Consider the following 14,446-nt stretch of genomic DNA (forward strand, 5'->3'; position numbering starts at 1 on the left):
CTCCTATTCACATTTAGCATTAAAATGAATCACTGCAATCGTTCAAATTGCACTTTGAAAAGCTGAATATTGGCAGTTTCGGGTTTGTAAAGGCCATGTAGTCTTATTTGGGTTTTTAAAAATCCAAATTAGACCTCCGAGTTGCCTCTTTCTCTAACCCGAATATTTGGTCATATTAACGCCTTTCGGTAACCTCCATTGAACGTTAGTTTGTGTTCTGCACATGTTCTACCGCAAGGACTCTCGGTCTTTTGAGTCCAAGAAGTCCTTGTTTGCGCAACATCCCGTTTACTCACCGTGGCGAGTTTATAATGATTTCTCTGCGTTTTCACGTTATTCTCTGTCTCTACGGTGAAAATGACACCATTTACATCTACTGTACACATACACATATATGTGTGTTTCGGAGTCCGTGCGTCTGGGGCGCAATTCGACCCTAATGCACAAGCAGAGGTAAACAAAACAACCTTGGCGAAACTCGTATGCAGCCACGCGCAGAAAAGCAGCACACTTTAGGAACGAAGAGAAAAACGACTGCTTTGTTCTTCTGGTGAGTGACATGAATATAATCTGTTTTATTGACGGTAAACTGAAATTACATCCACAACGTTGTCCGTGCGCCACCGTTAAATCGAGATTTTCAAATGCGGGAGTAATTCACTCAAGAATGATAACGGATTATTCCGATTTTTTTTTTCAGAAAACGGAATTTTGACCTTAACCCGAATATTGACTCCATGTAAAAGTAGTCACCGGAAGTGATATTTATGTTTGTGTAATCCGATCAGTACATATGTAAATAAATGTACTTTACTCAAAAGGTATTATTTCACAGCTTTCATTTTAAAATGACTTGTATCACCACAGGATTTGGAATTTCGGACCTTCAATCCTGCAGATCCGATTCCAAATCCGTAGGAACTCATTTCATTAACATTGCATCCTTCTACTTCATGCTAACTTGTGATACAACACAAGATTGTTTTCATCATCACTGAATATGTATTTTAATATACCGGTGTGTTTATCCAACGCAAGATTTCAATTACATTCATTCACAGTTACTTCATTAACAAGGAAATTATGTTACTTATCTAAAAATGAAACAGTTTAGTGTTGACAAAGGCAATGCACAAGGAAAAGCATCATATCTGCAAATCAATCTTGAAAAAAAAAGATACAAATCCTTATATATCAATATAAATAATGGGGATATGCACATAGCTTAGAGAAACAGCTCTCTTCATTTGGCCTTCTCTTGGCTGGGGTCAGATTTATGCAACCTAGCAGTAAACATCGGCCTTCTAGACATTAAGTCCGAGCATATTGGAGAGGCCTAATGATAATTTGTTACTTTCATCTGTTTCATCGGCGAAACTTGCGTGATCTATCGAGCCCAGTGGGAACTCCGGCTTTTCTACTTTAAAAGTCCCTCCTCGAAAGAAACTGGAGTCTCCTGCTTCACCAGAGGCATGAAAATTTGCATTAGCCATGTTCAGGCTGACATTTTTCTCCTCAGTTGGCGAAGCGTTCGATGACGGTGCTTTTTCCATCGCCATTCTCAACCGCTCCATAATGTCAACCCTTTCTCCATTTCTTGATGGTGCATTTACGACTGGTAAACGGATTCCTTTGCTGACGACATAATCCTTGGCCTCACTGTCAAATTTGGACAGGTTAAAAATATCTGGAGTTCCTGTTTTCGTGTCTATGCAGGGTCTGGGCAAGGTGTGTATTCTGAATTTGGGAGCATCCTCTTCAGCATTGATTTCGTACTCCTCGGTGTCCACTGAGTTGGATTTAAATCCCCATTTAAAGGGCCATTTAAATTTACTTTTGGGAGACCCTTTGAGTTCAGCATCTCCAGCTCTCATTGCTATTTCAGGACTGTTGGTGCTTATTTCAGGGGAAGAGACTGTGAGAGGTGAGATTTCGCCATCAAGTGACAATCTTGGACTGACAGTTTTAGTTTTTGATCCTGAGAAACTTAGTTTTGGAACCTTGAAATGTGGCAATTTGGGCTTTTCAAGACCAGGAGATTCCACATCGACTTCTGGCCCTTTAATGTTACCTTTTAAATTTGGACCAATTAAATCTACTGTCGGAACAGATATGTCTGCATCTGTTTTAGGTGTACCTATGTTGACTTTGGGGGCATCCAGTCCAGTCTGAACTGAGGGATGAACACTGGGTAGTTCTACTCCAGGGCTTGAAAGATCTAAGTTCGGAAGCTTATAATGAGGCAATGTAAAGTCCTCCACCTGGGAATCCAACCCTATAACTGGTGATTTTAACTGTGCCTCCGGGCCTTTAAATTCTGGAGTGGGCATGCCGATGTCCACTCCTGGAACATGACTGTTGAGTCTGACATCAGGTGCTTCCAGATTCATGTCAGCGCCTGATCTTGTAATTTGAGGGCCAGAAAGATTCAACCGTGGTAAGCCTGCGTCATTATCGGGTAGCTCAAAATGTACGCCACTTAAATTTGCTTTAGGCAGACTTACATCTGGACCAGCAATAACACCATCAATGTTGGGAGTTGAAAGATTCAAGTCAGGTGCATTTATATTGAGAGGAGCCATATCAAGATGCGGACCCTTGACATCAGCATTAAGATCAACATTAGGCTTTTCAGCCTTTAGCCCTGACAATGTCGGCAATTTCAGTTTAGGAAACCTGAGATGCCCATTTGAAAGTACTGGAGACTGCAGATCAATGTCTGGTGTATCAAGACTACTTCCAAGCTTTGGTGTTGACAAGGACAGATCAGGTGCGTTTAGATTTACACTGGACGCATTTACATCTAGATTCGGAACATCAGCATTGGCATCAATATTTGGAGCTTTTAAATCGGTATCAAGCTGGGGGCCCTTGACTTTTGGCCATTTGGGCATTTTAAGTTTTGGTAGCTTCAGTTTGGCATCCGTTGATTCAATATTTGGAGTGGGGGTTTGGAGATCTAAATTAGGGCCTCTGATATTAGCATTTGGCGTGCTGAAATTGAGGTCTGGGCCTTCAATATTTGGTGTCTTTAAATCTATATCGTGTGACCTGAGATCCACATCTGGCACCTTGATATCACCATCAATGTCAGATTTTAGACCTTTCAGTGTACCAATTTTGGGTTTCTTGAGCCATTTGAATTTCCCAGATGGAGCAGTGGCATCAATGTCTAACTTGGGTCCATTCAATTCAGCAGTTTTTAGTTTTAGGTCTGGTGCATTTAGCTCACCATCGATTTTTGGAGCTGAGAGACTTAGGTCAGGTGTTGAAACATGAGCATCTAAATCTGGACCATTCACCTTCGGACTAGAGATGGACCATTTTGGCTTTTTCAGGGTGGGCCATTTGATCTTTCCAGATGCATCTACATCAGGCACTTCAACATCAACATCAGCTTTGGGTAAATTCAGATCAGGGCCATGAAGTGATGCCTGTGAAGTAGAAAGTCTAAGGTCAGGGCCTTTCACATCAGTGTCAAGGTCAACACTTGGAGTTTTCACCTTGGGTCCAGCAAACCGAAACTTTGGCTTTTTCAATGTTCGGAACTTGACTTTACCCGACGGAGTCTCAATGCCCGTATCTGGTGCATTAACGTTTAGATCGGATTTGGGTAAATTCATGTCAACATTTGGTGCATTAATATCACCATCAATGCCTGGAACAGAAAGACCAATATCTGGCGTGCTGACATCTGTGTCCAATTTTAGGTCAGGTGCTTTGGGTTTCTTCAACTTCAGGTGCCAGGTTTTTTTCCCAGATGGAGTATCAATGCCAAGATTAGGGGCCTCGACATCTAAACTGGGACCTTTTAAGTCAGCTTTTGGTAGGTCAAGCTGAGCATTCATGCCACTCTCAAGCTTTGGAGTTGACAGATCTAAACCGGGTGTATGCAAGCCTGTGTCTACATCCAAATCTGCCTTTGGGCCTTTTATTTTCGGTTTCTTCCATTTCTGATGAGGCCAGACAAATTTACCAGACAATCCATCAAACTCTGGCTGTTGAATGTCTAAATCAGGGCCATGAAGGTCGGCATTTGGCAAGTTAGCATCAATATATGGTGCATGTAATCCACCTTCCACTTTGGGTGCAGATAAATCAACCTCTGGTGTGCTCAGGCCTGCGTCTAAGTCCAGATCGGTTTTTGCAGTGGGAAGTTTGGGCTTCTTCAGCTTCCACTTTTGGTGGGGCCACTTGAAAGGATCTGATGATACGCTAATGTCAGCATTAGAGCTTCCAATGTTAACTCCGGGACCATTTAAATCCACTTTTGGTCCATTCAGATCCACATTTTTTCCATTCATGTCTAATTTGGGGGAAGATAGGCTGAGGCCCTTTGTTTCTCCATTCACAGAAGGAAGATTTAGGTCACCGCCTACCTCTGGTGTTTTGACCGCAGGTGCATCAAATTTTGGCATTGTAAAGTGCGGTGCTCTGTAACGAAGGTCACTTGTCTTTACTTGTGGTTTGTCAATATCAAGTAAAACACTGTGATTGTTGAGGTGGGGAGTGGACACATTGGGGGTTGCGAGGATGCCATCAGGACCTGGACCAACTTGTGCATGGGAGGCATACTCAAACTCTGCACCAGCATCAGCTGATGGATTGGTGAGATTTACATAGGGAAGATCATTGCCCATTGAACCACTGAATTCACTCCCAACATGTGCGTCATGTAACTTTTCTGTCAGGCTGTCAAGATGAGAAAGATGTTTTTCAGCCGACATATCCAAATCTGTCTCCTTGTTGAAGTCACCACTGATCATCTGTTGATTAAAAAAAAAACAAACAAAAAAGTTAGATTCCCAACTTTTTCAAAGGTTTTGTGAAAACACACAAGGCTCGAAATAAACTTTGCTCATCAAGGACTTCGTTTGAGGAGCAGCTTTCTAATTATGAGGCACATAAAATGCACCAGGAGGGTTTTTTTTAATTAAATTCACCTTGTGTATAGCAACAAACTGTACTTTCTTGTCTATAAACATGTTCAGGATGGCAATTTCAAGCACAAATATGAATTTCAGTTTCAAATTTTATGGTCATGTAGCAAAGCTCAATCGATTAAAAAAAAAAAACTTCATTCTGGTCAATCTCAGATTATTTAAGTAATGAAACTTTGATGATGAAATGAAAATTTCCCCATTGTGGGACAAATAAAGGATATCTTAAACATGGGTGTGCCATCTTTCTTCATCATCCTTTCAGAATAACCATACTTCTCAGAAGTGTATGTCATGAGATGCCACGAAGGTGATGGTTCCCAACTGAGGAGTGACTCTGCGATGTGTTTATCCATACTAGTAGCCAGAACGCAAGACTGCCACACGTGTTATTTGCTTTTGATTTTGATGCACCGTGTGGCTAAACACATGATCTAAGTACTCAGTTTGAAACTAAGCAGTGTTATAACATCAAGTTGATGTGGATGATAGAGGCAATTTATCACTAATCTAAAATCCAAATTAGAGTACAATAAAAAATAATAATAATAATAATTTTGAAAAAAAGCTTTGTTGTGCTTCATGATGACAAATGGTAACAACGCTGTGCACTCTCTGATTTGTGCATAACATCAAAACGTCATGTTGGTACTGCTGTAAACCTTTCACGTGGAAAGGCATCTTGTCATTTAGCATTGAGTTATTCAGTTACAATTACCTCCCGGAAAAAAAAAAAAAAACGAACAAAATACAGTCTCAAATTTTGTGAGTTGTGAATGTTCTCTGTATCTTTGTTGAAAAAAAAAACATAAGACACACCCTTTCATTGGAACCGGAGTTTAGGAGAGTAGAATTCTCGATAACGTCACATAAAGGATGAATCGAAGTGCTAAAATGGACGTGGCATATTCTACTCTAAGTTTCAGTTGTGAAAAATACAGGATGATATTATGAAACTGGAAAGATCACCAACCAGACAGACTGGTACTGATTACAATATAATGTCTCCGCATTTACAGACAAAATCAGAAATTCTTATTTATCAAAAACAATAAATACGTGGTGATTGTTTTGCTTTCATTGTAATATTCACCAGTCCTTCTCGTTGCCTTGAACAATAACATTTACCTCCGACGGGTCTTGAAGATCCAATGCCAACGAGCTGAGGCTGGCGGTGGTGCTGAGCTCCTTCTTTGTCACCACTTTCATGTTGTTATCGTACGGCTGCAGCGCTTTCAGGATGTTCTGCACTTCGTTTTGGCTGAGATGATCAAGGTGTATCGTGGCTGCTACAATATCATCTGAAACCATCGGACACTCATCAAACTAGTCTCAAATCCTTCACCCAGGTCTCGTTAATGACTGTAAAAAAAAACAACACACATCTACTGATTCGCTTACCTGCCTGCACGCCACTGGATGCGACAAATGTGCCATCTGGGATTCCTCGAACGACCGATCCTTTCCCAGCATTTTCCAAGACCAGTCTTTGAGAAGAGAAGCTCATGCTGTCTGCGCTCTTGGTTACAAATCGGTTGACACTGTGATTACTTCTGAGAGTTCAACAAAGCAATGGTCATGATGGTATTATTTGAGTGAGTTCCTCTTACTCACCATTCTATCTTAGGTGTGTTTAGACATATCACGGAAGCTGCTCTGCACAAGTACAGTCTCGCTAAAAAACGGGAAAAAGAGTATTCTTCAATGCCAGATCACAACAATATAAGTCAGATTCATACTGGATGGATAAAATGTGTATTTGTTGAACATTCTACTGAATAAACTCTTGTTAGCGTCCTCTAATAAAATAATGTACAATTTTACTAGAAAAGAATGTGAAGCTCAAGACAACAACAGCTACAGGTTCCTTGACCAGTTTTATATCATACAGTGAGAGGGCAGATGATGTCATGTCATTTTTATTTTAATGTCAACATGCTATATGCAGAATATCAAATGGGCTAAATAAGCGTCCTCTTATTAGTTGACATTTCAGTTACATTGTGCTACTCTGGACAACTCCTGTTTGCTTGCGTTAGTTGATCCCTATGTAAGAATATGCATCAAAAGAAAGAAACCCAGCGATCACTGTTGGATATATGGATTCATTTTGAGGGTTTCACTAGAATGTCATTCCCATTTGCCTCATGATTGGTCATTATTCCCTAACCGGAACCGTTCAGCGAGACGCAGAAACAACAACACCCTCCAACACCGCACCTCAAGAATCCGAGGCCTCTGCAGAGGAATGCATACATGCGGACCAGTCGGTTCGCATTCCCGCACACGGTGCACTGATCGACACGCGCATTCCGTCACATAACAGTCTGCCTGTCAACCACACCCGAAGATCATGTAAACTCAGCAAGGTACATTGCAACACAACCACAGAGGAAAAAGGGCCAGTGGATGCGCAGACCAGGTAACCCAAAAATAAAATATGGTGGCTCATGCTACAATACCAAGACGAATATTTTAGCTTTTCACATGCCACGACAGCTGCTTGAATAAAACGCATCAGTCATATAGATAAATGGAATACACCAATATATTTTTTAACGAGAGGGAGCATAAAATTCATACGACAGAAAATATGACATCTTCATTTCTGTTCAAATTCAATTGGACATTTTCATCTTGCTAAAAGTCAGAAGCCCAATAATCACCGTATTTTCTAGCTGTGATGGTGTCCACAGGATGTGTGCATACATATATATATATATATATATATATATATATATATATATATATATGTACAGACAGTAAAATGACAAGAAACTAATTGCAGCATATGCTCTCGAACTGAGCCTCACCATATCAAATCGTATTTGTAATACCACTGGATTGAATCAAATGGAATTGTTGCACTTTCAAGCCAAACTGTCCTTAAATCATATTGCACCCTATGTATCGAGATGTATTGAATTGCTTTTTATTTTATACACACACACACACACACACACACACACACACACACACACACACACACACACACGCATACACAAATAAAAGATGATATGACATACCGACAACCAGTTTAAGTCAGTACACTCAACTCAACTCAACTCAACTGTATTTATACAGCACTTTCAAACAGCCATCGCTGCATACAAAGTGCTGTACATGGAGCAATTTAACATATACAGTACACACTTGCAACAGGTCAGAATCGACTACATCTTAAGTTTTTTTTTTTTTTTTTTTGTCATCACACCATGGGAGTCTTAGGAAAGAAAGGTGCACTCACTGTATATTGCTTCCAGGGACTCCTCCACCTAAGGAAAGCCCAGAGAGAGAGGGAGAGAGAGAGAGGTGTCCTCTTCAGCGTGTCACTCTTGCTCTGTCACAAGGATGGAAGAGATCTGCCAGTTAAATGCCGAGAAGTTCGATGGCAACCAGGAGAACAGGTTGGGCCGCATCAGTACTGCCTCTCCTCATGTCCCTTTTCGCCTTGCAACAGGCGCGCACACACACACGCACACACACACACACACACACACGCACACACACTTCAATTAAAAGTATGTTGGAGAAAGCAACATGCAGGCCTTTTGGCAATCGAAACCTGACACACATAGAAGCACATAGAGAAAAAGTCAGCACAGAAAGAAACACACCACTCCTTTGTAACTGGCTTAACCAGGTTTACAGGGAACTACTCAAGCCCTTCATTCTACTTCGGTCAATAGCTGCCTTACCAATACCTTTGTGATATTTTGGCTTTGATTGCAGCTACTGCAACGTGACTGTTGTTTTTGTTTTTACTGCAGAGCAGAGCCTCAATTCACGATTGCTTTTATTTCTTCGGGTGCTCCGGTTTCCTCCCACATTCCAAAAACATGAATAACAAATTTGGGAGTGCAAATAGTCGTTCATAAATGTGTGCCCTGCGATTGGTTAGCAACCAGTCTGAGCCATTCTGAAATTTACAGAAATGGTCATGGTTAAATTGAAGCAGGATCACACATGCGCCATTCTTTGCTGACTGGATGTGAGGGATCTAGTACGCTAGATCCCTCTTTCGCAGTCTGGAAGGAGTCCCAGTCTCTAGAAGTCTGCAAATCCACACTAAAAGTGGCAACGTTGCCGGTAACTTGCTTCACTATTTAAGAATTTGGCATTTTCAGGAAACAGCACCACCCTGGCAAAGTAATTTCAACCAGATTGTGACACATGGGTTTTTGTTGACTGTAATTATTCATCCTTAGAGTATTTGGCCAGAAGAATAGAATAGAGTCGAATAGAATGCCTTTATTCTCATTCTACAAGAGGAATACAATGAAAGTGGGAGTGCTGCTCCGTTCGGTACATCGGAAAAAGGTAATCAAATAGAAACACTGAAATGATACGTAATGCATTGACGAGAACAAAATCACGGTAATTGCACAAACTGGTAAGGTGGCTTTGCGTATTGTACATGAGAGGTGTATAGAAATTCCCGGCTTAAAAAAAAATGCGTGAATGCTTCTGAGAGTTGGACAAGATGATTTACATTACAAAGTCAGTACAGATAGTATTAAAGTGCATACCCAAGATGGCGGCACATACACAAGCAGCGGCTCATGTACAGTTTTGTGTTTTCTTTTTCCTCGTTTTCTTTTCGCTATAGTTAAATATGCAGAGGTTTAATGGCGTTCTGTTTTCCTGCAAATGACGGAAACTTTGACACACTGGCGGACGATTCGTTGACCGGCGCGTTTTTTTCGCCCATTACCCGAATCATCACTTCACCAAGTGGTGGGCAGTCCATTAGTAAAAGCGGACTCCCATTTCACCGACAATGACGGAAACACGTGCTGCGTATCTCGCGTGTGTTTGTTTTAAGTTTAAACGTTGCTGGTCAATCTGGTGACCCGTCGTGAATCTCGGTTCGCATTCTGCAAGCCTGCTCCTTTTTTTAGATTGCCCCAGCCAGTAAAGAAGCTTTTGTTGTATACCTTTCAGTCCCACAGACTGCAATGACATTGTCCCATTTTGTTTTTATATCACCAATGACCACGTTCCGCCTTTTTTTTTTAAACTTTATTTGGCTGTGTGTCTGCTTGCGCTGCACCTGCGTGTGACGTCGAAAGTAGTATGTCTTCAACGCCGATTGGCTATCGTCAATATGCTGCCGCCGAAAGACTTTCGGGTTTCTGATCGTCCTAAAATAATGGCGACGAATGTAATTTAGCGATGACGGAAGCGCCGTTAAAACAACAATGACGGAGTGAAAGACTGAAGACTAACGGTCTGGGTCGGTTTGAAATAATGATGGACGGGTGGCCCGCTGTCGAATAGCGAATGAAAAATACTCTCAGGAATCTTTTATCATGACACTTGAGAACTGTTGGGAATTGTGAAAAGAAATGCATAATATTTCCCTTTGGAAGCTCTTAATTAGCATTTGTTGTATCGACTCGCATGCACATTAAGGCAAGGCCAGTTGGGTGTTCGAGGATCTTTGTTTCAACGTAATGCAGTCGCCCCTTTAAAGGAACATGAAATTATGTAATCCACACAGTCGCAGTGGCGTGCTCATGAAGGCCCTGACAAAAGTAAGCTTTTCTTGCTAAGATGCACAGTAAGCTTAGCATGAGTCACTACCCTGCCCATCTGACAAATTATGACAATGCAGTGACTGTGAACGGGCGAGCTGGAGAAGGGTGGAGGCACTCAGAAGAGAGAAGTGAAACAACAAACCACAGCCGAATTATTTTTTTTAAGTCGGAGCAAGAACAACACTCTCGGATGTGGTGTCACAATATCCGTGTTTTATATTGTATGTCATTACATCGAAATCGTAGTTGTTTGTCTCTATCTGGTCCAGATATTCCATTTTATTGTCCAAGAGTTGGGATGTGTGTGTGGGGGTGGAAGGGAGGGGAGAAGTTTTGCAAGAACAGATTCTAAATTTGTCTCACAGCTCTCAATTCAAAGTAGTGCCAAGCAAAGGGAGCTGGTGAGGCGAAAGTCTTTGTTGCCATGGTGACTGGATTCTTCATCTGGAAATGCGGCAGATCTGTTAAGATGACGTTCCTTTCGGATGTGGGATGTGACACGCCAAGAAGGTTTGGAGAAATGTTTGGGTTTACACTAGTGTCTAAAATACAAAAATGGACATTTTCTGCGTGTGTGTGTGTGTGTGTGGGGGGGGGGGCGCTCACTTTTTAATCAGCGAGTACGACCTGGGTTTTGGGCAAAAAGCAGACAACCCTGGATTGGTTACCACGAAATGACAGTGCACATCAAATTGTTAATGTAGGGCAGGGGTGTCAAACTCATTTTTGTCGTGGGCCACATTCTAGTTCCTGTTTCACTTGAAGGGCCGTTATGACTGAAACCATATTAAAAAGTCAAGAATAACGGTTTATTCAACAGTTGTTTAAGTTACGATCATGAGGGGTTTGGTCACTAGAAAATGCTTAGAATATATCTCTTATTTATTACATATGAAAATGTAAAATTTTGGTAGACATTTTAGAAAGGATCATGGAAGGTGACATGTTTGAACTGTGTTCGCGGGCCACATAAAACGATGTGGCGGGCCAGATCCGGCCCCCGGGCCTTGAGTTTGAAATATGTGAAGTAGGGGCAGGGCCCAGGGATATTTGTCTTTGGCCACATGCATGAATCCACACCCTTCTGAACAATTCAGTAGCTTGGTGCTAAAGTTCTGCCTCCACTTGGCGTTCATGGAGGTCGGTGTTTCTCTTCAGACTCTGGGCTGTTTCAGGACAAGTCACAACATCCTTGTCATGGTGATGAAAGACTTAGCGATGGCCTTTTACGACAGGGTTAGTACAGTGTTAGTTTGCGTTTTTGTTTCAAAATAAAATATTTTCAACATAATTCAACATTTCTCACTGTTTGTGAAACACCGCCCAGGCGGACAACATGCATTGATAGTTTAAACATTGTACCTGTCAAGGTAATGGAACAATGTTCCACTTGAGATTTTAGCCAAATATTCCTAACTTGTTGTCAATAAGACTGAAAAGCCAAGATTCAAACTCTCTGATTCTTCGACGCTCTGAGAAAAGTGAACGAGGATTAACCCTATTCCTTCACATCATGTTATATAAATATGAGTCATTTGATATTGATGGACCTTATGGACATATTATGACTTATTTGAAAGGTAATTCCTATCAGACTTTAATAAAATGCGTTGGCGCAGTTGGGGGTTGTTGGGGGGGTGTCTTTGCGTGTACATGAAAGGCTTTTAACCCTTTTATGCATCCTGTAACGTGATAACATGATAAACTGTCCACTGTAGTAAACGTTGTCCCTCAAAGGGTTAATATGGAAATGATGTTGAGCAATTGGTGCCTTCAGTTTCTGTCCTTCAGGTCCTCATTTAGATGACTTGATTTGAGGAGGGAAGAAGCTATCATCAGAATGGGACCAATGCACTCAGACTGTGAGGAATGAAATGCATTTTTGTCATTGTCAAGACGTACACACCTAATTCCTGCGAATCTAAAAAAAAAACCCCACACATTTCTTGACTTGCAAAGTGGCAGTGAATGTGCATCTATTTTTCGATTGCCGTTTGCCATGTTCTTAGCTACTGCATCTCCCAAGCCCGAATGGGGAGAAAAATGGGGTGGTATCATCAAGCCATAAAAACTGTGCCAAACAAAGCATGCGAGTAACTCACTGTGGCATTCCCTGATGGAACAAGCATAAAGTCACATCAAGAACTACGTAGGTTTGTATGAATTGTTTAATTTGTTGTTTGTGCCGTTTGCCATGTTCATAGCTACTGCATCTCCCAAGCCCAAATGGGGAGAAAAATGGGGTGGTATGATCAAGCCATAAAAACTGTGCCAAACAAACCATGCGAGTAACTCACTGTGGCATTCCCTGATGGAACAAGCATAAAGTCACATCAAGAACTACGTAGGTTTGTATGAATTGTTTAATTTGTTGTTTGTAAAATAAAAGAAAATGGGAAAAAAAGTATTCTCTCAATTTTTTTCAGGAAAATAAACTCTTGTTTGAAATTTATATTAAATGTACTTTGCGGTTGACTGTATTTCAAATTCAATAGATGTTATTTGGAAATACTCAGTTGATTTCACATCAAAAATAAGATGACAGTAAAACAAAAAAATGAATTTCTTATGCGATAGTGGGAGCTTTTATTTGCGATGTGGCGGTTTGTGACAATATGAGGGTCTTTTTTTCTATCCTCTCTGTGAATTTGACTCGGGCATTTGATGTGTGTGCTAATTGGAGAATTCTATGATATCCTGTGATCCATTTACCAGTGTTATCCACATTAGGAGAAATAAAAAGAAGTTGCCGCTCAGGTGGAAGAAGAGAAAATAGAGGGTGGAAAAAAATCACAAAAATTTGACATTTTTCTGATATTGGCTCTAGTTAACATTTGATAGTTTCCAAATCAGAATGAATGAGTTTATGAACTTGTTCGAATTTATCGGGTCACGAGGGCGTAAGCCCAATTAGCAATTCACAAAAACAGCATTTATAATGTTGCCCTAAAAGTGACTTCAAAAACAGAATGTAGGTAGCTCTCTCCATCTTGTCCTTGCTCTCTTTCTGATTTACGTGAGGCATTTTTACCCATAATGCCACATTGTACAGTGTTGGCTTGCACATTATGGACTGAAGCAAATGTTTTAACATGTAATTCTTTAATTAATTAATTAAACCAATGCGTTCGAAAATGATACTTTTATGGTTTTATTATGTGTGCAGTGCATGATTTACGTTCAGTATTTTTCCCACAATGCCATGCGGTATGCGCAAATGGAAGTAACCCATGACAATATCTGAAACAATGCCAAACATTGTGATAAAACCACAACATTTAGGAATAAACAGTGTTTACTTAGCTTTCAAAAATTTTAAAATTAATTGAGCAAATCTGTGATGCGTAAGTCAGTACCCTGTGGCATTATGGGGAATAAAAAGCACTGCAGACATAATAAAACCGCGAAATTATGAATAAATAATGTTTGATTCCTTCATTTTTTAACGTATTGGTATAATGTAGGGCCAAATGCCAAAAAAGAAAAAAAAAATCTTTTTTTAAGTCACATATGCGCAGATCAGGAGCCCATTTAGCCTAGTAGTACGTTTGAACGTATTTTGTGACGACGTTCAAACATACTTGCAGCTTCACGCTTCTGTAACCTAGTGACAAAAATTGTCTTTTTTTTTTTTTTTTTTTAATCCGAAATTTAGTTTCAAAATGTGCAAGTGACGAAAGTGAATGTTTAGCTGTGAGATGTTTAGGACGTGTGTTGGTAACACGTCATGTCGGCCAGTACGCAGGGTACAGCCTAAACTGGTTGCCAGCCAGTCGCAGGGCACACATAGACAAACAACCATTCGCACTCACAATCACACCGAGAGACAATTTAGCATGAAAAATTAACCTACTGTGCATGTTTTTGGAATGTGGGAGGAAACCGGAATACCCAGAAACAAAGCTAACATTGATGAAGCCAAGCTCTACGAAATGTGCCAAACACAGGACAGTTCTGGCCCGCTGA

The 14,446-nt window shown here is 40.7% G+C and overlaps 1 protein-coding gene across 1 annotated transcript; it reads right to left on the bottom strand.

The window, feature by feature from the left end:
• Positions 1-520: 520 nt before the first annotated feature.
• LOC109523158 (neuroblast differentiation-associated protein AHNAK) lies at positions 521-8,305 on the bottom strand. Its single transcript, XM_019882112.1, has 7 exons — positions 8,188-8,305; positions 6,555-6,615; positions 6,342-6,459; positions 6,069-6,241; positions 4,741-4,766; positions 3,872-4,659; positions 521-3,826 (listed from the first exon to the last, which is right to left on the bottom strand). The coding sequence occupies exons 2-7, from the start codon at positions 6,555-6,557 to the stop codon at positions 1,305-1,307; spliced, it is 3,630 nt and encodes a 1,209-aa protein (XP_019737671.1). The 5' UTR covers positions 6,558-6,615; positions 8,188-8,305; the 3' UTR covers positions 521-1,304.
• Positions 8,306-14,446: the final 6,141 nt, after the last annotated feature.

This window comes from Hippocampus comes, unplaced genomic scaffold (assembly GCF_001891065.2).
Source record: "Hippocampus comes isolate QL1 unplaced genomic scaffold, H_comes_QL1_v1.1 scaffold36, whole genome shotgun sequence".
Taxonomy (NCBI): domain Eukaryota; kingdom Metazoa; phylum Chordata; class Actinopteri; order Syngnathiformes; family Syngnathidae; genus Hippocampus; species Hippocampus comes.